The sequence below is a fragment of the Symsagittifera roscoffensis genome, chromosome 7 (genome assembly GCF_963678635.1).
Source record: "Symsagittifera roscoffensis chromosome 7, txSymRosc1.1, whole genome shotgun sequence".
In the NCBI taxonomy this organism is placed as follows: Eukaryota; Metazoa; Xenacoelomorpha; order Acoela; family Convolutidae; genus Symsagittifera; species Symsagittifera roscoffensis.
In genome coordinates, this window is record NC_087068.1 from 14,750,935 (window position 1) to 14,777,604 (window position 26,670).

The 26,670-nt window shown below is 35.0% G+C and overlaps 2 protein-coding genes across 5 annotated transcripts in view; both read right to left on the reverse strand.

Moving 5' to 3' along the window:
- Positions 1–14,519: 14,519 nt before the first annotated feature.
- Positions 14,520–26,670, reverse strand: part of LOC134851455 (DDB1- and CUL4-associated factor 5-like) — a 333,286-nt gene continuing 321,135 nt past the window's right edge. The window contains exons 2-9 of the mRNA XM_063867557.1: positions 21,126–21,449; positions 20,878–20,990; positions 20,458–20,690; positions 18,556–18,689; positions 18,067–18,480; positions 16,329–16,524; positions 15,225–15,395; positions 14,520–14,982 (exon numbers count right to left, since the gene is read on the reverse strand). Coding sequence (XP_063723627.1) covers positions 14,742–14,982; positions 15,225–15,395; positions 16,329–16,524; positions 18,067–18,480; positions 18,556–18,689; positions 20,458–20,690; positions 20,878–20,990; positions 21,126–21,354 — 1,731 coding nt within the window. The 5' untranslated portion in view covers positions 21,355–21,449 and the 3' untranslated portion in view covers positions 14,520–14,741. The remainder of the gene's footprint in view (positions 14,983–15,224; positions 15,396–16,328; positions 16,525–18,066; positions 18,481–18,555; positions 18,690–20,457; positions 20,691–20,877; positions 20,991–21,125; positions 21,450–26,670) is intronic.
- The window catches only part of LOC134851453 (uncharacterized), a 326,278-nt gene continuing 321,140 nt past the window's right edge, over positions 21,533–26,670 (reverse strand). For 2 of the 4 annotated variants that reach the window (XM_063867556.1, XM_063867553.1), the window contains 4 exons: positions 24,667–24,886; positions 24,165–24,215; positions 23,553–23,722; positions 21,533–21,758 (listed from right to left, as the gene is read on the reverse strand). In XM_063867556.1, the coding sequence (XP_063723626.1) occupies positions 21,619–21,758; positions 23,553–23,722; positions 24,165–24,215; positions 24,667–24,886 (581 nt within the window). In that variant the 3' untranslated portion in view covers positions 21,533–21,618. Of the gene's footprint in view, positions 21,759–22,416; positions 23,323–23,552; positions 23,723–24,164; positions 24,216–24,666; positions 24,887–26,670 lie in introns of those variants that run through there. The other 2 variants (XM_063867555.1, XM_063867554.1) reach the window with 2 other exon arrangements.

The window sequence follows — 26,670 nt, forward strand, 5'->3', positions numbered from 1 at the left end:
CCTCCACTGCTCGCTGTTCAACATCTCTGGGAAAAACAGCCGGGTCTCTGCCCATCAGTTCCGGATGTATACACGCTGCAAGTACCTGCCTCAAAAAGGTGATCGGTTTCTGCGGCATTGCGTGTTTTTCTGACAAGCAACTAGCTGTATTAAAAACTCCGTCAAAACAAAGGCCATTTTCTGCTACTTTTGAAAAATTGGTCTGTTTTTTAACAAAGTTTTCACACAAATTGTAAGGTACAGTTTTCACGCGCTGGTTCATAGAATTTTCTGTAAGAACCCGATTCCATTTTGGTGTCGCAGCTTTGTTCGAATGGAGACTCCTTAGCTTAGAGTTGGTTTCGAAAGAGACTTGGCTTGCCGAGCTATTGCAAGTCCTTAGGGGGTTAATATCTGACCGCCGTGAACTTTTGTAGCCAGAAATTACAAGTGACCTCGAAAAAATAGAACATTGAAAATTAATAAGACGAGTAGAAACAATACGACTCATTAACTTGATCAGATAGTTATAAGTTGTTGGCAAAGGAAATTATTACAATAAGTCATTTATTGAACGGAACTAGTGTTTATTTTGGGTTTTCGAAAACTATCTTACCAATTAACTTAGAATAACTTCCTAATTATAAAAACGCCATTAACTTGAATTTACTAGGTGAGTTAAATTGAAACAAAGCAAAAACAAGAGGTGTAATTCAGTGTCAAAGAACCAGTATCTGAAACAAGTTTTATCGCTTTGTGATTTCTATCAACCTCTTATCTAATAACTTTATCATATTTGATCAGCATTTGATTTGGAACTCTGAACTCATTTCCTTTCTTCGGACTTGGTGGCTATGTGATATATAAGCTATGTTTATCAGGCTACTATGTAGTGATTTTATACTATTAGTGTTACTGGTCAGAATATTTCGTTTTTTTATGGCTAAAAATAAAAATCCTGCCGGGTGTCCTTAAGATAAAAGTTTCCAGAAAGTGAATTTCACTATATACGCTGTAGACGCTAGCTCACTTGCTCCGCCATCAACCATCAATTCCAAACCCTATGATACCCGAAAAAGTTACGAACTACGACTGCTATCCCCGGATTGAGTCTAAATCCTACCGCCGAAAAACCCCAGAAAATACATAAGTTTATCATCTGGCATGACATTATAAATAAACACAGCATCACGCCATCGCAGTAGCAAGCGCATCCGTGCTTGGAAAACCTATGTTCAACACATACAAAATTGATAACGAAAATTGCAATGAAAAATCGAAGGACAAGCTAACAAGGAAGAGAAAATGACGCTGATGAAGGAGCAAATCGAAAAAGAACAGAATTGCAATCATTTTGCAAGAACTGCATAAACTGCAATCAAGAGAACTTTTGTACGATTGTTTTGCTTGACTGAAAGCTGAGTAAAAAGATGATTGGTTTCGAATAATCAGGAGTGAATGCTCTTTGGTTTCCAGGTAGAGGTGCTAACTTTGCGTTTGGATTTTCAAAGCCGAGCACATGTACGCAATAGCTTTTGTTCCATTTAGGACAGAAAAAAGTCGCTTTATGTGCCTCAGTTTTATCGGATCTGTTTTCACTCTGAAGGTAGTTTTTTACGTTTGATATTGCATTTGAATTTGGCGTTCCACATTCGTTAGAGAATCTGGTTCATGATTTCATATCATTCAAACTGTTTTCAAGTGTTTATAAACATGCCTAAGTACCTATTGAGCTATCTCCACCCCCCACGCGAGAATGGGAGAGACATAAAAACAACATGCCATCAAATTTTTTTAATGATTTAGCAGCAAAGCTTATCATGCTTTAAAAAAGTCATCAAATAATTGAGTTTGGTAGGCTGCTAAAGTTAAAAAAAATGTTTGGAAACAAAACTATTTTTTTGGGGGGCTGGAAAAAATAACGTTTTTCTCTCAGCCATTTAGGTCTTAATGACATAAAATTTCAATTACAAAAAATCATAATATATAACAATTTTCCCAAATCCGTTTTTAAGTTGGAGTGAATTTATCAAACAATTAAATATGTTTCTTAACTTTGTAATTTAAATGCATATTAAAAAGCAATATCTGTCATAAATTAACACAGAGGCGAAGCGGAGCTTCGCAATCCTTGTGATGCACAAAAACATACCGCGCTAAAACATAGTGAATGAAAAAAAGACAGAAGTCAAAAATATTTCTGATAAATTTTGTTGGAAAAAATTACTTAACTGACAAAAGTTGAAAAATTGCAACTAGAAAAACTTCATATTTGTATTAGATGAGTTTCATAAAGAGGCCTTAATAAATGGAAATCATTTACCGAGCGGCAGCATAGAAGATAGACGTTGGGTCGAAACCTGTTGAGCCGAAAAAAACTGTTTTCATAAAAAATCTCATATAACTTTGAAGTTTTTACGACCCATCCTAACTGAAACAAATAATCCCGAGCGGATATTTTGCTAAGGATATATTGGATAAAAATCACGCAAAATAAATTGATTAAGTCGATAATACATAAACTGAAATTGTTGGAGTACTTAAGAAATAAAAATGAAAAAAAAAAAAACTCAAAATCAGACATAGTAAATTTATAAATTTGTGAAGCTCCAGTTGAAGACTGTTCAAATTGGAATAAAACCCATGCGTTAAAAAAGGTTAAGCCATTACAAACCTCAACAGATAAAAAAACTGTTCCAATTGGAATAGAGCCCATGCTTTTTTTTTTAAAAGTAAGCCAGTACAAAACTTACCTGATAAAAAACGGCGTTGAAAAAAACGAAAAAATAACCGACAGAATCTAGGACGAAAACCACTAACACGAAAAAAAATTGAAAATTTTTTTAGGAAAAGATAATTGCTACCTGAAACGGGTTTGAACTAATTTTATTTAATTATCTTCTATAGAAAGATACTACTTATGTATTTTCCTCGAGAAGTGAAGATCCTCTAGAAGTGCAGATCTTGTGAACAACGTTTTTACGGGAAAAAAGTCTAGTAACCGATTGCAATACCCTTGCTTATTGTAACCCTTCATATCTGTCATAACAATCCATTAACCAACATATGGGCGATTGTTTGAAACTACGCTCAAGTTTTCTTCTATTCTAACTACAGGAAATGATAATTTTCCCAAAAGCAATGACAGAAGCTGTCCGGCAGGATTTATCGCTCTTCCGAAATGTTGCAGGAAAAGAAAATGGTCGAATGAGAATACAAATGCATGCTTGCAGATGTTTTTTCCAGCTACATTGAGAAGTTGGCAGCATATGAAGAGACACACTCCTCCCCTTGAAAGATTCGTCGGATTATTTGAAGTATAGTAACGTTAACTTTACTCATTGCACAAAACAGTTCGGCGGAAAGCAGACTAAGTAAAAAATTGTTTCGACTGCGTCCGTTTTTTTGCTTTTTGCCATGTTTCAAACGAACAACCGCTTCATTTATAAACATTTTTTTGACGGCTATGGTTGCAATGTGAAGTCCCTTTGTAAATAGATCTTATCTACTTGGTTATCATAATTAGAATAATCATATTTCGTTTGTATATTCATGTTTCCTTTGTATCCTTTTTTCTTTGTTTTGTATATGATTCCTTTGTATCTTCTTGTTTCATATATATTTCCAGAGTTGTACACCAATCGAAGTGATATGAGAAAAAAAAGTCAAAATTAGAATTTAAAATGGTCGTCGGATTTGCAGACAGACAAGTGAGGGTTGAAGAAAACCGAAAAAGAATAAGAAGGAGGGTTATATTTGAAATCAAAAGATATTTCCTAAGAATAATTACAAACAAGATGTTTAAAAAAGGGGGTTTCGAAATTGATAACTTTGAATTGATTTCAGTGTAAAAGCAAATTATTTACCGTTAAAAAAAGCAGTAGAAAGTAACTCTCTCCCAAGCATTCAAGAACCGAAGTCATTTGATTCTTGCCGTCAAAACGTGATTAAAATGAACGTCAAACGGTAAAATTACTAGTAATACAGGTCAAGCAAAAAAAGTAACATGGAATCAAAATGTCAGTGATATGGCGGACTATCCCGCACAACAAAATCACTCCAAAGTGATTTGGGGCTAGCTACTTGGTCGTTTTAATTTCATATGACTCATGTTTTCCTACTTGTTGTTCCTGCTTTTGGAGAAAATGTCAGAATATTTGTGTTCGGGCTGGTTTTTCTTCGAACTTGGAACTTTTACTAGGAACTTTTGAAAGAAAAATTTTCATTTCAGCGAAAAGGTGTCGTTGTCTTGAGCTCAAATTCAAAAAAATACTTTAGCTGTGATCCTTTTTAAGAGAAGTAAATGTAGTAAGAACTCGTATATAGGTCTTGTTGATTTTTTTTTTTTTTAAACAGGAAAAAGTCCTAAAGTACTGATTCACTTAGATTCAATACTTTAGGACTATTGTTCATGTTTATTTGCGTTCATTACTCTTTTTCAATCTTCGATTGGCTATGTTTTATGTTATGGGGTTTAAAACATTGACAATATGGCCAATTTGGCACATTTAATGCGCAATATTTTTTCGCGCTATTACGCGTGATAGTAGATTTAACCCCTCCGTTTTTTTCCTTTGCCAGGCGTTTTTTCTTTTGCCAGAAAATTGTCGTTTTTGAAAATTTTATAATAAAAAACAGCATTTTTCCATGCAAAATAAAATCAAAATTTTGACGAACGAAGAATATTTTAATGGTAAAAAACAAAAATTAGATGGGATAAATCGTTTTTCCATTTGGCTGATTTAATTAAATCAAAACAACCAGTCGGATTGACTTTTTTGGATTATTTTATCTTATAGAATCTCTGATAAATCCATATAGAAAAACGAAGAATTATTAGCATTTTAAAGTTGAGGCAGGTTGTAGGTACCTAGTTTGAAAAGTATGCCAGGGATCATGGAATAGTGTCAAAGGATGCTAAAATTAATTTTTTTTAGCGAAATTTTTTTTCTGGGCTGGAAACAAAACTTTTATTAAAATTAGGCTTTGTTAGTTCTAATAGCATAGGACCCAATTTCAAAAAAAAAAAATTTTTTTTCAAAATTGTTTTCGAGTTAGAGTGAGTTTATCAATCAAAAAAAAATTTCCTGACTTTGTCAATAATATTAAAAATATGGGAAAAACTAGCGCCCCTATTTTGTTTTTTAATATATTAAAAAACAAAATATGGGAAAAGGGCTACCAGCTCCGGAACAAAATGCCGAAAGGGCTTCATTCTCAATAGATTTTTTTTGGAGGTTGTATCCAGTGTCCATTGCTGTCATAAAATAAATATGCCCTTGCTCAGTGTTTTGGTAAATTGCTTATTTCCGGGAGAAGGGTGCTTTTTCAAAGTGCTAATAACTTCCAGTCCAATGGATGGATTTGGATCTAATTATAATAGATGATATTTTTTGACACTACCATCATATCCCAAAATCTTGTCTCCCTTCGTTCAAGGGGACCCGAGAAACGACTTCCGGAAGTCGGGGTTGGTTATATCTGCTTATGTTATGACACCGGAAGTACGGGTGCAGGGCGTCTGGGGTTCTAAACTTAAGCTTCAATCAAATACGCCTATAACATATTAAACTTTGGTTCCATTCCAACCTCTAGATATTTGCACTTCCGGGGACCGTTATCAATTGACCCAGGGGTTTCGAGGGGTCTGGGTTTAGCATGATCGGATCAAATTTTCTCTAGTTACCTTCCACAAATTTGCTTGTTTAGTTCTCATTTGAGGGGGGATTGCCGATTTTACTTCACTTGGGTTTTCAGCCACAGGAGGGCCTTATTATGTTTTAAATTTTGATTTATTTTGAACCTAACAGTTTGGTTACTTCTCTGCTAATCGTAGTTAATGGTGATTACCAAGCTACGAACACTCATTGACCTTCACGTTATTGCATGCATTTCTCAGGGTAAAACTCTCAAAAGAATTGATTTTGAGTTTGGCGAAAAAATGTAAGGATCAACAATTTTGCAGTCATGGCTCAATTGATATGCATGTCGGATTTGATAACAATATGACAATGTGAAAACAAATTCTACATGAAATTTCTTTCATGTGAGAGGGGAAGAAAAAGATACCAACACTTCCCGCATTCAGTTTCAAGCGTTAATAATCAATTAAATTACGATTTTAGTACCAATCTTACTAAAATTGAGACTTATTCAATTTTAATCAAACGATTAATTGATTATAATCTCTTTTTGAAATTAAATTATAATTAATTATCATACATTATAATCGATTATAATCGATTATTTATTCGTCTATTTTTCGATACAATTATAATCAATTATAATTGTTTGTAATCCATTATTTTTATTCAAATTTCTTATTTATTAGTTTTGCCCAAAACCCATTATAATCGATTGTAATTGATTATACTCCCTTTTGTTTGTCCATTTGGTCTTCAAAGTTGCATCTAAATTTTTTCTTTTGTTCCCCATTTCATTTCTTCATTTCTTCATTTTAAGCTTTTGGCTCTTTTCCAGTTCCCAACTTTCAAAATACCGAGATTTATGTTTGTTTTACGTGTTATTACGGCTAAACGCGTGATGTTACGCTGCAAAGTATGAAGAATAAATTTGTTCACACTTGACAATTTGTTCACCAGGCCAAATTTCATTGCTTTATGACAACGTTAAAAAACGTTTCAAAATGAATTGGAAAGGGGGGGGGGGGCTGGAAAAGAGCCAAGCTTTTTTAACCACCAAATCATCAGCAAATTGATTAGTTTCATGATTGATTTTGAAGATTTATTTTTCATCTACCGCGGGAACCTTTCCACTAATATGAAAGGATTTTCATGAAATTTTTGTTTCGTGGTAAAACTTTGTATTCAGATGAACCAAAGTGATCAAGAGATCTCTCTTTTAGAGATTTTCCTATTGACACAAAATTAATAACTCATAAGATGTAATTCGATCGAATATTGTTATGAAGTGACAAAATTTTGGCAAAATAAAAGATTATAATCGATAATAATTGATTTTAACGGTTTTTGTAAGGCTGACCCCAGCATATGTAAGACCAACAAGAAGCTGATGCAGGGGCAGTCCAAGTGGGGAAAAACACTGCTTCAAACTCAGAGATCTCCACTCCCATTTGCAAATACCTCTTAGAATTTCCCCAAAATTAATAATTTGCAATTGTTTTCCCGAAATTCTAACCAAAAAATTTACTCCAAAAAGTGGTCATTTTGAATCTTTTTAGTCACTCTGGAGTTTCTGGAGTTTCCTTTGCAAAATTCATTAAAGGCCTGGAACAGCGTTTTTGAACTTCGAATAGTCCCAACTTTTTTGTCATTATAAACTTTTAAACTTTTTTTATTTCTTATTACTTTACTTGCTTAATTTCTAGCTTGAGAATATATCAGTTTATTCGATTCAGTAGGGTTTTGAACCCATTTTCTGGAAAGGCGCTTTTTCTTTCTAGAACTTTTTTGGGCTATATAAAATGCTTCATTCCATATAAATTTGTCATCATTCAATTTGTGAGTTTCAGCTTACTCATGATAAACTAAAAAAGCCAAAATGACCTTTTTCAAGGATCATGTTTTGGTTCCGAAAAAAATGAATTGCACAATGATAATTCTGGTAAGAATTGGAGCACTTTTTGTTCATTTCATTTTTTGGCTAGTCTTAACCCAATTTGGGAAAAACGCATCTGAAGTTTCAAATGTTCCTTTGGTCCGGTTAATGTGAATCAACACAGTATATCTATATAGATTATTTCTGCTATGTAAATGTATATATGATTACCTTTAAATAAACACTTTCGAGTTAAATGATCCACAGCCTCAGGCATAATTTAGAGCCTAAATTTTATTATATATTGTCTGCTCCTATATAAAGGCAAAAACTTGAATGTTCCGACTGCCCTTAACCCACATCGAATAGTTTTTGGGACAAAAACAGGGAAAAACAATGAACTTAGGACAATATTAAAAATCAAAAGTTAAGATTTGAGTCGTACAAAATTAATACGACCAATTAGCTAGCTCTAATTCAATTGGTTGTGCGGGATGATTATGGGATGGTTGTGGGTTACGCTTTCAGGATTATGGATAAAGTCTACAAAGCGCTCATAAATAAGTCCAGAGCATAGCGAAAATGGCACTTTTGAAACTCCCAAAGCTTTGAAAAAATCGGAGGTAAAATGGCTTTTTAAATTTGATGTTAGGGAGTCAATAAATTCAATGGGACTTGAAATATTTTTTGTTAAAAACAACTGTTTAGATCGCCAAAAAATGACTGGATAAAAAAAAACACCCCAAGCATAATAATTTTGTTTTCTTCGAAAATCGGAAACAATAAGGTTCTCACAAGACGTTCATTCCTTCTTTAAAAGTTGTGCAATTGCTAACGGTAGAACTTATCATTGCTTAGTGTCTTGATTAAAGTTTAACTCATTTCAAGTTCACTGTAAAATTGTGTACCTCAACAAGCAAAATAATTTATTCAAACCGCTCAAGAAAAATTTCAATTAGAAATATATTATTGTAATATTTTTAGTGCAAAACAGGAGGAACGCACAAAAATTTAACATCTCGTGGTTTAGGAAATTGAATGCAGCCTAACGAAAGCCAGTAACATCCGATTTCTCTGAAAACTTCAAGGCATAGACTTCTACATGGAGGCACCACCTGGACCATTGGTTTATTGCTGTCACTTTTGGTATCGTTCAAACAAGGAGGATGCAAGACTGCGCATTCTAGCCTATGTAGGTTCTCTCTATAAGTAGTAGGAGAGCATTTTTTGTCTAACAAAACTACCCTTTCTTTCTCCGATTCAAAATTGAGCCCTTGATCGACGTGCACGCCAAAATGATTCTTTCCAATCGCAATAAACATCAGGTTCTTGACGGAAACGTTTCCCAGGATGGGGTGTATCTATTAATGTTGAATTGAAAAAAGGAAGAGAAAGAGTAAAATTTAATGTTAGAAAAATGTAAAAAGCTGAAAAGAGAAACTGGTTAATTGGATTCATCAGATTTATCAAACAAAATGGAGTAAATTTTAACATCCGACCAGATTTGGTTAATCTCTTGTCTCTAAACAAAAATATTTGAAATTGTTTTATCCCGTATCTCGTTAAGCTGTCTGTTTTGCTCTCTGTATTTAATTAGCAGAAGCTAATGCAACTATAGAAGGAACTATAGACTTTGCTATTACAGAATTATTGTAGAAGATTCAAGAAATTCAATCCACCCAGTGCTCCTCATCATAGAGGTATGTGGGAAAGGCTCGTCCGGAGCACCAAAAAAGTTTTTTTTATGATATTCTGGGAACAAGAAAACTCACTGAGGAAGTCCTCAAAACCACGTTTTGTTTAATTGAGCAGTCTCTGAACAACCGTCCGCTCACACCCGTATCCTCTGATCCGAACGACCTCGAAGCGTTAACACCCAATCACTTCCTACTTGGACACCGCGCAATTAGTTTTCGGCCACTAGATTTCGAGCAAAACTTCAATCATCGAAAGCGCTACGCGCGAGCGCTATCCTATGCAAATGCCATCTGGACTCGATGGCTCCGTGAGTACGTACCAATGCTGAAAAAACGAGCGAAATGATTTTCTTCTCCGGAATCACACTTAAAAACTGGAGATCTCGTTTGGTTGATTGAGGACAAAAGTCCAAAAAGCCATTACCCGTTAGAGCGAGTCAAGTCATTGAACTACGGTAACGACGGCATAGCGCGGTCCGCCGTAATTAGATCGGCAACCGGCGAGTACACACGTCCGATCGTGAAACTCGCACCGATTCTTGTTCCTTTGGGGGCAGAGGATTTTAGCGCGGCTAACTATGCGTCTGTTTTTATAATGTAGTCATTTCATATACAAGATTTTGGTTCAGTTTTTAGCAAAAATGTTACTTAGAATTAAAAAAAATTATTTAACCTTAGGAACTAAAACTTGAACTAAATTAACTCTTGTTTCGGTTTGTGAAACTGGTTTATTGGCCGTAGTTGATGAAATTTCGTTCTGTTCATCCTCAACTTATTGCAAGGTTGTGATATATTGAATTGTTCTCAAAAATGTTCAGTTTGAAGATAGTTGTTCAAATGCCCATATTCCGCAGTTGCTAAATACTCGTGAAAGCCTATGAATGAAAGAAATTGTTCGAATTATGGGGGAAAATCAAATATTCTGTAAACTCTGAATTCAATTGATATTTTGAGTTTTTCCCGGCCGTCCTTATTGTCATAGAAATAATTCACAACAAGAAAAAGCAAGGTCGCAACTTTTAAAATTCCCGGTGAGCAAAAAAAGAATGTTTGAAAAAAACCAAATGAATGATCGAAACAAAAACAACAAATTTTCCAAGCGCTGTTTTAAAATTGATATATTAAAGTTTTGTTTTGGCGGATTTTATCACATTGAATTCTGCTTTTAAAAATCAAAACATATGGCAAGTCGTTAATCTTTTCTAGCTCAAATTTTGTGATAATTATTGCTAAATTATGTATGAAATTAAATCTTATCAATCAGCCAGATCTACCTCAGAACCAAAACAAGGCAGAAATATGGTTCGATGACCAGGAAATGAGCAGTTTCTGAATATGAGAGCTGACCCGGATGGCAGTTGAGCTCTAACCTCTTCTTCTTCCTGCTTTGTTCGGGAGCGAGGATGTTCTCGCTAGAATTTATAAAAAAAACAACATTGCAACTTTTGAACTTTTTGGTGAACAAAAAATAGTGTGTCAAACAAGTCAAATGGCTGATCGAAACAAAGATCACATATTTTACAGGTGCTGTTTCAAAACATATTTAGTAAAATTTTCATTTTGAGTAGTTTAACCCATTAAATTTTGCTTTCAAAGATCATCTCTTTTTGCAGTTCGTGTTTTTTTGTTGACTTGCAGTTTTCGATAAAATGAAACAAATAGAAAAAAAGGTAGGAAAAAAGAAACGGAAAGAGTTCGAGCAAACATTCAAACACTAGACGCCCAGCTGAATCTGGATGTATTTGATAATTTTTGAATTTGTCCTGATATATAATTTTGGAAGTTCAGAAGTTGGTCTTCACATAAAACTTATGTATTTTTTTTTTAACAAAGTAAGAGTGAAAACTTTTGAGAATCGGTAGTTTTTCCAAAGACATCAAATTTAGGATGGTAGTTTTCGAAGTAATTCGAAAACTTTTTTAAAAACAGTTAAGAAATCAAAAATTGTTTTTTCCGAGTGCCTTAGTTTTAGAGTTAAAAAATTTCAGCAAAAACGCTTAAATAAAAGTCACAAAATGAGACTATTTTGGTGAAAACGTCGAATATTTTTTTTTGGTGAAAACGTTTAATTGTAGTCAATAACGCATGGGACTTCTTCACAATCCGTTCTCTCCACAGCATTCAAAAACTAAAGGCATCCGATTTGGGATGGTAGTTTTTGAGAACAGTCGAAGTTAGAAAAAAAACGGTCCATTAATCAATGTTTTGACTTTTCCGAGGGTTATAACTTTTCGTGTAAGAAAAATTGGGCGTAGGTGTTTTTTGCAGGGGCATTTCTCAACCTTCCAATCGATTGAAATCCAAATCTCAGATTTTGTAGGGTAGATTACGAGAAACGGTAAACGAACCGAAAATTTGACGTTTCCGTTGGCCACAACATTTTGTGTCAAAAATCTGTATGTAGCCGTCAATGCTTCCCACAACCCGTTCCATCCATTGGGCAGTTTTTAAAAAAACATAAATCCAAAAAAGTTCGGTCAAGTACGCATTTTTTGGAAACTGTAGAAAGCGGGGTGAGGTAAAAGCAGACTAGAGATTATGCAGGCGAGAACACAAAAGCAGCTCAATAAAGTGCAATGAGAAAACCCAGAAGTAGAAAAACGAAAATTTGTTTCAAAAGGTCTAAAAAAAATTAAGAAATCAAATCCCATATAATTTCCTACAGCAGCGAATCGGCGCTTTGCAGCACTTGCAATACAAAAAAATAAGTCAAAAAATAAAATTGAAAAAATATTATGGAAAATGTCGTAGGTGAACCAAAATGTGTGTATGCCTCCATAAAAAATTAAGTGAACCAAAATGCGCGTATGCCTCCATAGAAATTAATTGTAGGTCCAGCTACAGCTAGAGGTAACTGTTTTACACTTTTGGATTTTTTGTATATATGCGGAATGGAAATTCCGCAGTAATTTCAAAAATTGGTCTTTGCCGAAACCTTAGTTGTTTCTGTGCTAAAATAATTGAAAAGACCTAAGATTTTTGAGAAATAGGAATATTCCCTGAGATATCACAATTTTCTCATAAATAATTTCTCTAGAAAACACCGCTTCACCGTGTAGAATTTCACCGCTTCTCTAGAAAAAATATCGCAAGCGGTTCTTTCAATCGAAAGCTCTAGAAGTATTGCAAAAAAGCCGAAAATTTCACAAAACGGTACAAAGACCAAGTAATAAGTTTTTCAAGGGCCATATCTTTTGAGTTTTAAATTTTTCGGGAAAATTCGCTGAGGCAAAAATGATTTAAAAAATCTGTTGATTCGATTGAACGCAACAACTCAAGACTTGAGAGGTTTGTTTTCGAGAAAATTCAATTAGTTTCAATGCGCGGTACAAAAACCAAGTTGTAACATTTTCGAGGGTCATAAATTTTGTGTTTCAGAAAATTGGGTGCAGTCAATCACTCCGGGGAGCTTTACACAATACGTTTGTTCAATTGAACCGAACTTTCAGATTTGGGAGAACAGGTTTTGAGAAAACATAAAAAAAATTTAAAAAACGGACAAAAAAGCCAAAATTTGAATTTCACGAGGGTCATAACTTTTTGTACGAAAAAAAGTTATTTTTGCCAAAATTTATATTATCAAGAGTAATTTTTGAGAAAATGAGAAAAAAATCAAAATAATTGGGTCAAATATTCCATCCAATATTCCCCCAGAGACTTTTTCGAAGGCTGTAGAGAGTAGGGTAAAGTAAAAATAACTTAGATTTTGCAAGCACACAAATAAGCAGAAGTTTTTTCATTGATACCCTTTCTTGAAACTCGAAACAGTAGTTTTCTACCGAACCTTTGCAAAATATTATGAAAACTCGAAAGTGTCTCAAGAAAAACATAGCACTTCTTTGATAACATGTACCCAACTTGAGAAAACTGGACCAACAGGGAAATCTTAAAAAAATAAATTCCACTTTCAAAACTAGAAATCGTTCACGTTTTTTCCATTTCCACGTTTGTATTTGGAGAGTGTTATTTACGTCACTTTCAGCAGATGAACTTCAATTGAACTCATAAAAAGCATTATACCTAAGTGCATCAATATTTTAAGAATTTTTCCTGAGAGAAAAAAAAACAACAAAAATCAGCAGACCTATATAAAAATCTTCACTACGTTCATTGCTCTTAATAAAAAGCCAATCCTATAAATTTACATAATACCGGACTTTGCCCAGCAGGAATTTTCTGGCCTTTGAGACTACGCAAAATAAACTGACGTAGCCGATACAACTAAGCCGAAAAAAAAACTTTTACAAAAAAAAAAACTAAATTATTCGAAATTCGACTTGATGAAACAACAAACAGATAACAGAAATTTAAATTATTAAAAAAAACGGCCAATCAAAGACTGGAAAAGAGTTATGAACGCAAGTAAACACAAAAAGCACTTTGTTGATAAAATCTCAACTTTCAAATTTCAAAGAAAAAAAAAGATGCCCTTTAAGCTCTTTGAATTTCTAGAACTATTTATGATTGGCGCTTTTTCGATAACATTAACCCAACCTGAGAAAACTGGATCAATATATAAAATTTGTTTCCACAGGAAATCTAAAAACTAATTTACCCTTTCGGAACTAGAAATCGTTCACGCTTTTTTGCGCTATTTCAATGTTTGTATTTGGAGAGTGCTATTTACGTGACTTTCGACTTTCAGAAGATGAGTTTCAATTGAACTAAAAAAGTGAATAAATACCTACTTGCATTCATGAATGCAAATCTTTAGTTATTAGAGACTTTGATATACATTTTAAAGATTTTTTAAAAATATAAGCAAAATAAAAAACAGCAACACCTATATAAGAGTATTCACTACTTCCAATACTCTTAAAAATAAGAATTAAAAAAAACCGCTCTTTACAAAGCAGGCCGATAAAAAGTAGTAACCGATAAAAACAAATGCCATTTAAGAAAAACGGAAAAAGCCGACGGAAACTAGGCCGAAAACCACGAATCCGAAAAAAGTTTCTCAAGAAATTTATTTACAAAAAAAAATAAATGCCCAAAACGTACTCCACTTATTCACTACCTAGATATGGTAGTGTTTTTTGAAATTAAATGAAATTGAGCATCAATTGATTCTGTTAAACAAGTTTTTAACCGGAAAAAAAGTACATACTCCGGTTTTATAACGCTTGCTAATCGCAAGCGTAAAAATACCTGTTTTTATCAAACATGAATTGTTTTATCAAACAGGAATGGCAAAAAGCCTTCCAGTAACAGACATAGTAACATGCTTAATTTTGCCATTTTTAATTTTCACCATTCAGTGAACAAATTATTTACGATGAAAATCTAGTATCCAGTTGCAATACCCTTTCTTTTTGCAAGAGAAAATATGATTTGATGTTTAATTTATACTGAAAAATATCATTTTAATGTTTCAACTGCAAAATTAGTTTCTCTATTTAATAAGTTCATCGCTCTCTATTCCCAGAGCCTGCGTCAAACATTCAAATATTCTCATTTGACCCTTTTGTCACGAGAGCCTCGAACGTCATGCTAACTGTATCTCGTATCCCGTCACATTTCATCAGACTTCAAAATGATCGAAGTTTATTATTTCTTTCGTTTGCTTTTCCGATTAGCATTTCTCATTCTTACAACTGTAGACTCAGAGCCTTCATCGCTGCTGGTATCAGATGTCGATCCTCTTAAACGACTCATAGAACTTCCAGGTGTATTTGTGCTAGATATCTGCTCATTTAAAATTGCAAATGTCGGGTCATCTCCATGTGACGGTGATATTGAGTCAAGAGATGAGTCAAGCCCGATTATATTAGGTTCTGGATCAGGCTCACTAAAATATAACGTAAGTTCAAGATTATGTTTGGTACATTGAGTTGATTTTCAGCTTTGGGGGGCATTTCTTGCAATCAGTACAAAAAAAATTAGTTCTTAAATGTTCAAATAACACGCCCTTAATATTCCCTTAATTAGCTACACGATTTTTTTTGTTTTTTTTTATTAGCCCCCGGCCTGCTCCGTGCAGGACGAACCGTGGGGGAGGGAGAAATTTTTGAAGGTAACTTCAAAGCACACCTGTTCGATTGTTCGCTGTGGGGCCAGTCGAAAGAGTAGAGGTCATCTGAGGCATCTCCGCCTGTCGATGAACTTGAACCCGGTTGACCTGGTGCATTTAAACCGTCCAAATAGGCTGTTGCAGAATTGAACTCGGATGCAGCACCTTCTTCAACGGCGGGATCATTGTCACTACACAGTCGCAAAGAAATCACATGAACCTCCTGCCTTTTAAATTACAACTTAATTCTATATTTTCACTCATTCCTATTTCTATATTAAAACATAGCCAATCGAAGATTGAAAAGGAGTAATAAACGCAAGTAATCCTAAAAACACTGACTTTCTTGAAAAAATCTCAACTCTCGAATTTCAAAGAAAAAAATAGATGCCCCTTAAGCTCTTTCAATTTCGACAACAATTTATGATTGGCCCTTTTTTGATAACATGAACCCAACTTGAGAAAACTGGACCAATAGGTAAAGTTTTTATTCCGATGGGAAATAAATTACTTTCGAAACTAGAAATATCGTTCACGCTTTTTCACGCCATTTCCACGTTCGTATTTGGAGAGTACTATTTACGTCACTTTCAGCAGATGAATTTGAAATGATTTCAAAAAAAAAAGCATTATACCTAAGTACATCAATATTTTAAGACTTTTTCCTGAAAAAAAAACAACAACAAAAAAAATCAGCAGGACCTATATAATAGTCTTCACTACGTTCATTACTCATAAACGCTGCTATACTTGAACTGCTGACAAAAACTTAGCAGATTAAAAATATGGTTGAAATCGTACCAGCTATCAGTGGCCATTTACCTTAATAATCGCGAGTCGGGAGGTCAGTAGCTAGTATAAACCAAGTGAACAACCTCTTCCCTGAATTAATCTAGGGAGGTCACTCACTTGATTACGAGCTATCTCTTTAAGCCAATCATAAATCAGCAGTTTGTAATTTCAGCTTAAATCAGCTTAAATTTGCGTTTTAGTATTAGGGTGCTGATCGTTCACTTGGGTTATTCACATGCGTTATTTTCGGAACTGTGCGAGGCCGAAAAAATTCAACTAATAGAAAAACTCTTACGCCGACCAGCTTATATGGGAAGGTAACAAGTACTAACTGATTGTAGTCACCATCACCGTCCTCCCCTCCCCTCTCGAGGTCGAACAGGGCCAGTATTCTCTGGTCCTCCTCGGTGGTTCCGAACTGGTAGTCGTGGTCTATGGGTCCCTCGTGCAGGATGAAGTTGAGGTAGTCGTCGTAGTTGTATCGCACCTTCCGTGTAACTCCTACCTCCTTCTCAATACTGCCCATTCCTAGAATTTGACAAAAATGATTGTTTCGGGACACTAAAAAGAAGTATACAATTCTAAAAGAAAAGCTCATGTAGCTTCTGAGGTAGCCTTTAATGTCAACGCTCTATACAAACTAAAATGCTTATCAGTTAACCCTTTCTATCTGTAAGTTTATTTCTTTCAAAATAAATATCGTAGATTCAGTGGTTCTGGAGCAAAACTTACACACTATTCGTCAGCATGAAGAACCAAATTTAGAGACCGAGGCGAAGCTGAGCTCCGCACCACTTGTCATACAAAAATGAATAAATATGATAAAAACCAAATGAAAAGAAACTTTAAACTTGAATAAAAAGCCGCCTTCAAGAAATCGTTGGTCAAAAAAAACTATAAAAAAATTGTTACCAAATTGTAACGCACTATTAGAAATATTACAAAACGCTTCGGGAATGCCAGAAAGAAGCCGAATTTTCAAAAAAGTCCTTTGTGCTGAACTGAGCCGACAAAAACAAGCAGACAGGCAATAAACTAAACTAGCTGAAAATTTTCAGTTTGCAAAAAAAAACAGGTCTCGACTGAAATCGAACTCTCGGGCTTTGTCGTCTCAAGCATTGGTTCAACAGCGACCTGGAAGAAAGCGGAAGCTCTAAAAACTCGGGATAGGGAAACAAAACCGACAAAAAATAAGCAGACCGACTAAAGTCCGAAAAAGCACATTAACTAGTTTGCAAAAAACAGGTCCCGGCCGGTTTCGAACCACGAGCTTTTGCCGTCTCAGCCACTTGGGTAACCTTTACACCAGATGCGCGATGCAATAAAACACATTGCGCTACAAAATAATAAATGAAAAAGAAGACAAGTAAAAAAAAATGTCGGAAAAATTATGTTTGAAAAAGTTACTTGAAAAAAAAGTTACTTGAAAAAATAACTTGACAAATTGAAAAATTACAGCAACAAAAATTTCATACTTGTATCAAATGAATATCATACACAGCCCTTGAAAAACGAAAATGATTTACCGAGCGGCAACAAAGTTAGTCGAGCGGCAACAAAGCTATATATTTTGGTCTCGAAATTACGCAAAATAAGTTGACTAAGTCGATACAACATAAACTGCGGTACTACCAAGCGGTAAGAAAGCCGAAAATAGCTGAGCAGAAACTCCTCATGCCAAAAAAACTCCAAAAATTCTAAGCTAATTAAAAAACTAAAGCCCCCTTCACCTCTAACACATGCACACGAAAACTTTTTTCGGTCATCAAACGACGCAATAAGAGACCACTAAAACAATATGAAATAAGCCGAAACCTGTATGGCCGAAAAAAAGCTGAAATTTTGACAAATCGAGTTGATAAAATTACAACCAAGATAAAAAAGCAAACTTCGATAAGGCCGGATATTTTAAATCCTAACATGCTCAAAAACGTCTGTTGAAACAGAAAGGCCCAGTTAATGAATCAGTGCAGGAGATGAATCCTATGAACAAAGTTATTTACGGGAAAAAGTTTTTTTTTCGATTGCAATACTCCTGCTTATCGCAAGGGGTAAATATCATCAACAAACCATGATTAATCCAAAAGGGACTCCAGATTTTAACAATTTTCTCTGTGCCAGAAGTCGCCAGCAGACTGAATCTCTTTGCGTAAGACACCTGATTCACAATTGACCTATGACCTCGTAACTGCATATGTGGGATCCTCACATGTTTAAATGCACCATCTTTCGGAATCTTCCAAACATACACATTAAAATCATTCGACCCACAGACAACATATTCATCGTTTGGGCCCATAAACGAGCACACTTTGATCGTGGTCGCGCTTTTGAAGAAAGCCCGGCTTGCAAACGTGAATTTCGGCTCGTCGGGACAATCAAGGTCGAAAAGATACAATGTCGATTCTCGTCCGCTCAAAGCCAGTAGTCGGGTTCCTGTCGCGTCGAACGTACAGTGCATCATGTCGCCACTTTCAGCCGAAGCTACAAATAGCCGAACGGATTGAAACCTTCCTTGTTACAACAACCTCTAACGAGGTGTACTAGACTCTTACCCACCGAAGCGTCTGCTTCTGTTTCTGTATTGCATCACCACTTTGTTTTTGTCCATTCTCGTGTCTCTGAGAGCAAGGCCGTTAATACTGTTGGCCGTGGCAATATAGGTTGGGTCACTAGGTAGATATTTCACACATCTAAACACAGTAATTAGAAATACAGCAAACAGACAATTGGAAAAGAGTCAATGAACGTAATTAAGCAGAAAAAAAACGTGTTTTTGTTGAAAAAATGCAACCTTCGAAATTCAAAGAAAAAATAGATGTCTTCAAAGCTCTTTGAAGTTTTATAACAATTTATTATTGGCTTTTTTTCAACAAAATTAACCCAATTTGAGAAAACTGGATCAATAGGTAAATTTTTTATCACTGAAAATTAAATTCCATTTTCTGATTTAATTGTCCGGACATGATCAAGTTTGACATTTCAAAAGCGTTTTTCTCAAGTTGAGTTAAACTTATTTAAAAATTGAATAGAACAAAAGTTGCTAGAATTCCAGTAGAATTAAAACGGTTCAATGGTTTCTTCGAAACTCTCACTCTCTCAAAAATTTTATATAAAACGAAAAACTGGCTTTTTTAATTTATCAAAAATTACGCTAAAACTACCAAGTTGATTGATGAGAATAATATAATGAAAACAATCCTCTTACACAGCCCAACAAAAAAAGTTCTAGAAGGGTAAAATACCCAAAAACTTGAGTAAAACGTTTAAAAATTTTGAGTCTAAAGCAAAGATTATGAGTTATATTTAGTAAAAGTGACCTTCTTCTGTATCAAGCAAATGTTTGTTCTCTTAAACAGGTTTTGTAGATTTTATATTTCTAAAATTTTGTTAGGCTGAGTGAGAGGCTTCTTTTGATATAAGATTCTCATCAATTTACTTGGTAGTTTCAGCGTAATTCTTGATAAAAAAAAAGCCAGAAGGACCCATTTTTGGGGTAAAACTTTGGTTGAAAACTGCGTTAAAAAAATGCACCATATTAATTCTGGTGAAAATCTAAGCAGTTTTTGTTTCCTTCAGTTTTTGTCTAATCTTAACCAAATTTGAGTAAAATGCGTATAAATTTTCGAATGTTCGTTGTGTCCGGTTAATTTAAATCAGCACTGTAGAAGTCGATCACGTTTTCGTGACCTTTTAAGTTTCACTGTTCGATATTGGATTTTGCTTCCTTATCACAAAGAAAATGAACTGAACTTAAAAAGAAATAAAAAGTCACACCGTGAAAAAATAATTTGAGCCTGAACAAATTTTCAAAATTTTCCTGAAACGAAAAAAAAAAAAAAAAAAAAACCATCGCGATCTATATAAGAGTGTAACCTACGCAACCTACTCATTGACTCTTAAACAATAATAGAAAGAAGTTGAATTATTTATTGTCTATCAGTCTCAAGGAGGACAAAGAATAATGTAACGAAAATCATCACAACGTTTCGAATCACAACTAAACAAAAACAACATAAAATTGTTTTGATAGACCATCTGAAATTGACAAAAGAGACATAGTTTAAACTAGATTTTTTTGCAAGTTTGACACAGAGGCGTAGCTGCGGTTCGCACTAGCAAGAACACGAAGAGCTCTAAAAAGTGCAATACGAAAAATTAAAAAAGAGTCTCACGCACCAAATTAAAAAAGAGTCTCACCCACTAACCACTCAGCCCCGGAAGCTTAGTCCATCACAATCACTAGCCACAAATAAATCCAAGAACAGATGCTATGAAATTTCCAATGCTGCAGATCGTGATTATGGCAAAAAAGCACACAAGTGAACACTTTTAATGAACACTTTTAATTGCGAGTTAAGTTAGAAAAAAGAATGTTCGTACTAAAACACTAGCAGCTCGCTAGCGTAATAAAAGATAAAATCAACGGTTTTGGTGAAAATAGTCTGGATTCTAACTAGCCTGAAACTGGAGTATATGCAATCGTCCCTCACAACAGTAGTACTGTGAGGCGCTCTTCCAGTCCCTCCCCCATTCTGACCTATCCTCTGGTCTATCGTGATCAGTTTCCCACACGAGGCCCCTGCCATACTCTGCGAAGGAAGTGATGGGTGGGAGTCTATGAAGAGCACTTCTGTTCCTTCGAATGTGAAATCGCCAATCAGTGTGTTAGTCTGCACGTCGTGAGAGAGCACCTATCAGTCAATCGGTGTTAATGAACCTAATAATTTTGTTGCAATACTTTTGTTTTCCGAATACCATCCAAAAATTGTTGAAACCATTGACAATTTGATATGATTTTTAAATTAATGCCTCTAGTTATAAGAATTAATTCAGCAATTTTCCTTACAACCGTCCGCCAATTCTGATTCAGTCTCTCACCCTCTCATCGTTTCCTCCTGAGAGCACTACCGATTCGTCCGAGTTGAAACAAGTCGTGAACACATTTGAGTCGTGTTTGCTACACATTTCCACAATGTGTTTTGGATGCCTCCCTAAAAAGCAATAACTAATCAATATTTCAAATATGTAGCAAAAAATACCTCAATAGAGATTTCGAAAAAGCTATAAAAGTTTATTTTACGTGAACCTGAGTTCGATTGTTTGGAAAGTCAAAATGTAAATTAAACCTCCTATGCATTTCTCCGTATCCCATAGTAACACTCGTCTGTCGTCGCCCGAAGTTGCAAAGATTCGTTCGGATTTAGAGAAGGAAAGAGTGTTCACACAGCCGTGGTGTCCGAATAGGGTCTTGCGGAACAGACTTTTGCTCACATTCAGACGCTTTCCACAAATGTGTCGAGAGTCAATTTTTTCTGGGAAGCATTTTCGACCAAATAACAGTTCACTTATATTCATTTTACAAGTTCGCACGTTTTAATCAAACAGATAATGTTTTATCTGCAATGATCATTTTCTGGAACTGAGCTAAAAACGAACTACCTTCAATTCGATCTGAAATAATTGAAGCTCGGATTTTGTTTTGAGACACATGACTCTGGTTGTGGTTAAGAAAACTGAAATGGTGAGCTAAAAGTTCTGATAGAAATATATCTCTATTAAATATACATAATATAATTGAAAATGATACAAATGTACATTTATTTACAATTCTAAGTTAAACTAATTCTGTTGTAGCTTGATCAGCCAATTCCACGAGTCTTCTTCATCTGCGTTATTCGTCACAGATTTAACAGTAAGTGGGTTGTCATGATTCGGCAGACTAATTGAATCATCAGGCACTGCAGCGTTCTTACTGTTTGCTGAAGATATTAAACATAGCTAACAGACAGTGGGAAAAGAGATATGAAAGCGAGGAAACAAAAAAATCGACTTTCGAGGTAAAAAATAGATGCCCTTAGAGCTCTTTGAATTTCAAGAACAATTTATGATTGACACTTTTTGACGAAGCGGCGAAGTGGAGCTTCGCATCACTTGCTATACAAAAATGAATATCTATGATTACCAGAAAAAAAAAACTATGATTACTAGCAAAAATATTTTTTTTGGTCAAAAAAGTTAAAAAAATTGAAAAAAGGACAAAAAATTCCTGGAAAATTACTAGCAATACAATCGGGACCTTTCTGCGGGACCTAAGACGACAAAAATTATCAGACACGAAAGTCAAAAAAAATCCACAAAAAAAATAGTTTCCACAAAGAACACAAGGTCCCGATTGGAATGGAACCTCTGGGATTTGTCGTCTCAAACATACTTTTTACCACAGCACATAATGCACAAAACACTCCTTGAATTTATAAAGAAAGTAACTTCAAAAATTTTTAATAAATATGAAAAAATCAAAAAATATGCAAAACTTTTTGGAACTCAATTACTTGCCCAAAACTAGATTGCACTGAATGTTTTTTTTTAATTTGAGTTTTTAAAAAATGCCTAAACATTAGGCAAATTTGCTGCGTAATAAAGTATAATCGCAATCGTAATAAAAGTAACCCATATTGAGAAAACTGGATCAATATGCAATCTTTTTTTATTCCGCGGGGAAATCTGAACATTATATTCCACTTTAGAAACTAGAAGTCGATCACCTTTTTCGTGACCTTTTCTCTTTTGCTGTTCGATTGTGGAGTTTGTCTTCCTTTCAACACAGGAAATGAAAAGAACTTGAAAAGATATCAGAAGTAAAACCGCGAAAATCAAGTTTTAGCGTGAACAAATTTTAAGACTTTTACCTGGAAAAAAAAAATCACATTGTGAGAGTATTTACTACGTTCATGACTCTTAAAAACGTTTCAGACATGATAATTTAAAGACATATATTTGATCAGGGGCGGATTTAGGTGGGGGACATCCCTCCTCAGGGATTCGACCCCCTGCTGCCCCCACTTTGTCCCCCTGCCGACTCCACTTTGATTCGACTCCCTGCGTCCCCACTAAATAATATTTTGAAACATCCATTTTTGGTGACGGACCCTAAAAATTTTCCGAAGTCGCCTTTGGCGCCAATATATACTAATTTTGATACTAAATTTTGGCTGCGGCGCAGAAAATTGGGCCAAAACAGGGACTTTTTAGTGCTTTGGGAGAGCTCAAAAAATCAATTTGGCCGACCTAAAAAAAAAAAGGTCGAGAAAAACTTGAAACATTTTTAAAAATCCCCCCTCTTCGAAAAAAATCCTAGATCCGCCCTTATATTTGATTTGACAGAAATACCTTTTTACAAAACTAGACAAACTCGGTATGGTTACTTTACATCAATTGGTTAACATTCATTAGTTATTTTTAAAAAAAGCTTGCTCAGATAGGTTAGACATTAGTCCATTAGTCGAGGTTATTGAATTTTTGGATACTTGCTTTCAATTTATGCTAAAAAAATAATTAATTTGAAAAACACCTATGTGAAACTCTATTTTTTGGCAAATCCCTATGCTTCGTTTGTTTAAGAACGATAATTTGATTCCAACCCGATGTACTTTGAACTACTGCCGGTTGATACAGAATATAGCGCAAGTTCGAATCCCATACCACCCATTTTTTTTGGTTTTCTTGAAAACAGCGATTTCAAATCATATGCCCTTATATGCCCAAATACTCACTTTGTTCTTCGTCCAATCTCTCCAGATTACTCATCCTGTTGGTAGCCGGTGGTAACTGGCTCCTACTTCGACTGGTCTGTACATTTGGAGGTGCAAATGAGGCGTCTACACTTCTGATCCACTCCTTCAGACCATCTGGAAGTGCTTCGGAAGCCGCAGCCAGTTTCAAACTACAAACAACAAACAGATTTTTTAACACTAAAACATACTCTTATTTATTGACTGAATATTATGCGAACACTGCAAAAGTTAAATCCTCGCCTAAATTGACCTGGTTTATGCTAAGCTAGCAAAAAAAAACTATTTGAATTTGAATGTTAAACCCACTAGTTCAGATAGCATTTCGAGCATGTTAAACTGATCCTCGAAATCGCATACTTTCACACTAAGACGAACAAACGAACGTTCGAAAGCAAACAAAACGATCACTCTAAAGGTAGCCCTCGTTTTAGATGTCAAACTAGCGTCCGAAACTCTTTGACTTTTACCTTCAAGGCGCCAACAAAGATGATTATTCTAAAAGGTCATGCTATGCTTATTCTAACAACATGCTTCTCAAACGGTGTTTCATTCCACAATTTTGACATCACCCATGTCAAGCAAAAGACTGACCTTTCATCATTCTCCCACGAGTTAGATCCAGGTGGACCTCGTTTAGGAAGTCTAATCACCCGCAAAAATTATAATTGTGATTAACTCTAAATATCAACTTTAATCTAACCGAGCTGATGGAACTCTTGTTTTTCATCACGATTAATTTAAATTTTAAAAGCTCACAGAACCTGAAAAAAAATCTGTTTCAATAAACGCGGATAAACTGGTATGAAAAGTATAAACAGCCTTAAAATTTGCAGCGATTCCTTCTATACAAGCTATATACTTTCCAGCATCAGATTGTTCGAAGAAAACTACGCTGACCTTAAGCTCGCTTAACTCAAATTAACAATATCCTAAGCGTTTAACCTTAACAGCTTTTTATAGATGGCCCTCTTCCATTAATTTGGCAGCCGGACAATTAGCCGTTATGCAGTAATACCCGCCGGTCTTTCCTGTGTTCAATTCTGTTGTGTTCACAAATATTATTGAACTCAAATAAAAATCAGACCCGACCCACCTGTGCTCCAGCATCCTGGGGTCGTCCAGGCTTGTCTCGTACTCGTGCAAGTCTTCCATATCTTCATCCAGCTGTGCCTCCAGCTCCTCCAGCACCACATCCACGGCTACATCACACACTATCTTCTCATGTAGTCTCCTCAGAGGTCCATTTCTCACTGTCGACTGCAGTTGGTTGTTCACGTTTAGGAACTGGGAGAGAAGTTGGTTCAGAATCACATCTGCGAAATAAGTGTTTCGTTATATTTAAGTTGTTTCTAGTTTTCAATCGAATCTTTTTAACAATTGCTTTTTCAAATGAATGATTCAATTGCATGATTCATTGCATGAATGATTCAATTGCATGATTCAAATGAAAACTAGCACAACAAAAAAATTCCCTGAACGCAAATGAACTGTGTGGCACTGGAAAACTTTAGACTAAAATTGCTGCTCAAATATTTATATAAGCAGAAACAGACTCAGTACAGTCGATACAACTGGACAAATTGTCTAGTTTCTATTGAAATGCACGATATGATAAAGACACACACACACTCACACACTGATACCAAAAAAGGCTACCAAAGCTATACCTGAAAGCCATTTGTCTCCGAAGGAGTCTGAAAAGAGACTATGTGAAGAAAAATTGGTAATTGGTATCACTTGCGATACACGAAAAAATAATATTTGAAACTGATGAACTCATACAAAACAGGCATCGATCTAGGAAAACACACATTTTTATAGGTCGACCAAATTCACTTCCAAGTTAAAACCCAAAAACATAGCCAACTGACAGTTGGAAAAGAGTAATGAACGCAAGGAAAGAGAAAAAACTGACTTGTTTTTTGAACAAACCTCAACATTCGAATTTTACAGAAAAAGATATGCCCTTTAAGCTCTCTGAACTGCACAAACAATTTATATTTGACCCTTTGTGATAAAATTTATATCTGGAAAACTGGATCAATACGTATTTATTTCGCTGGGTAATCTGGTGATTAAATTTCACTTTCGAAACTAGAAGTCGATCACGTTTTTCGTGACCTTTGCTTTTTGCTCTGCGATAGCGGAGTTCGTCTTCCTTTTAACAAAGGAAATGAGGTGAACTAAAAAAATATCTGAAGTCGAACCCCGAAAAATTCAAATTTCAAAGTGAAACCTAAAAAATCACTGAGACCTAAATAAGAGAGTCACTGCATTCATTACCCCTAAACAATAAATAGACACCACTTAACCAAAAATAGACACCATTTAGGCGCCGCAGGCAAGTTGTAAAAGGCTGTGACCAGAAATTGAGTTTTTCGGCATGCGTTTTTGGAAGGTTTTAAACAAAAATAGGTTCAGTGCGTCCTCCTTCAACGTGTGTACATAATGGCGCCAAAGGCGCAACTCAAACTATAAGGGCCCGGCCAATATTGAATGTCAAAAATTAGTACAAAAGTGGTACTCTTTGGGTGGCGAGGGGACCGAATCCGCTCACCTCTCCACCTTCTAAATCCACCCCAATTATCTACATTACAACTGTCGAACTTTGAGTTAATTTACCGTTCATAACAAAATGTTTAATCCCTTAACATTGAACGGTGGGTTTCCCGCAGAGTAATACTACTCAATAAACGTGACACCTGAGTGGTGAAATGAAGCGTGCTCAAAAAAGGGTAAACCTTAATTGAAGAACAAATCAATTATTGTTTGATTATCGTAAACATAATTTCAAAATTTTTACAAAGTTTTGGTAATCTGTAAAATCCATTTTGTTCAAGAAAAATAATGTCTAGCCTTGTAAACAAAACCACCGAATTTTGATATTTTTTTGACAATTTTTGAGTATGATACTTGAAACTTTTGTAAATCAAAATAACTAAGTATTTACAGCAATCAAAAGATTTTCTTTATCTTCCGAAAGCTTCCAGCTCAACAGATTTTTTTCTCCCAAAAATCATGTACTGACATTTTGACTCGTTGATACTTAAGCAGTTCTTTTCAAACCAGTTTTCGCAGAGTTTTATATTTTCAACAA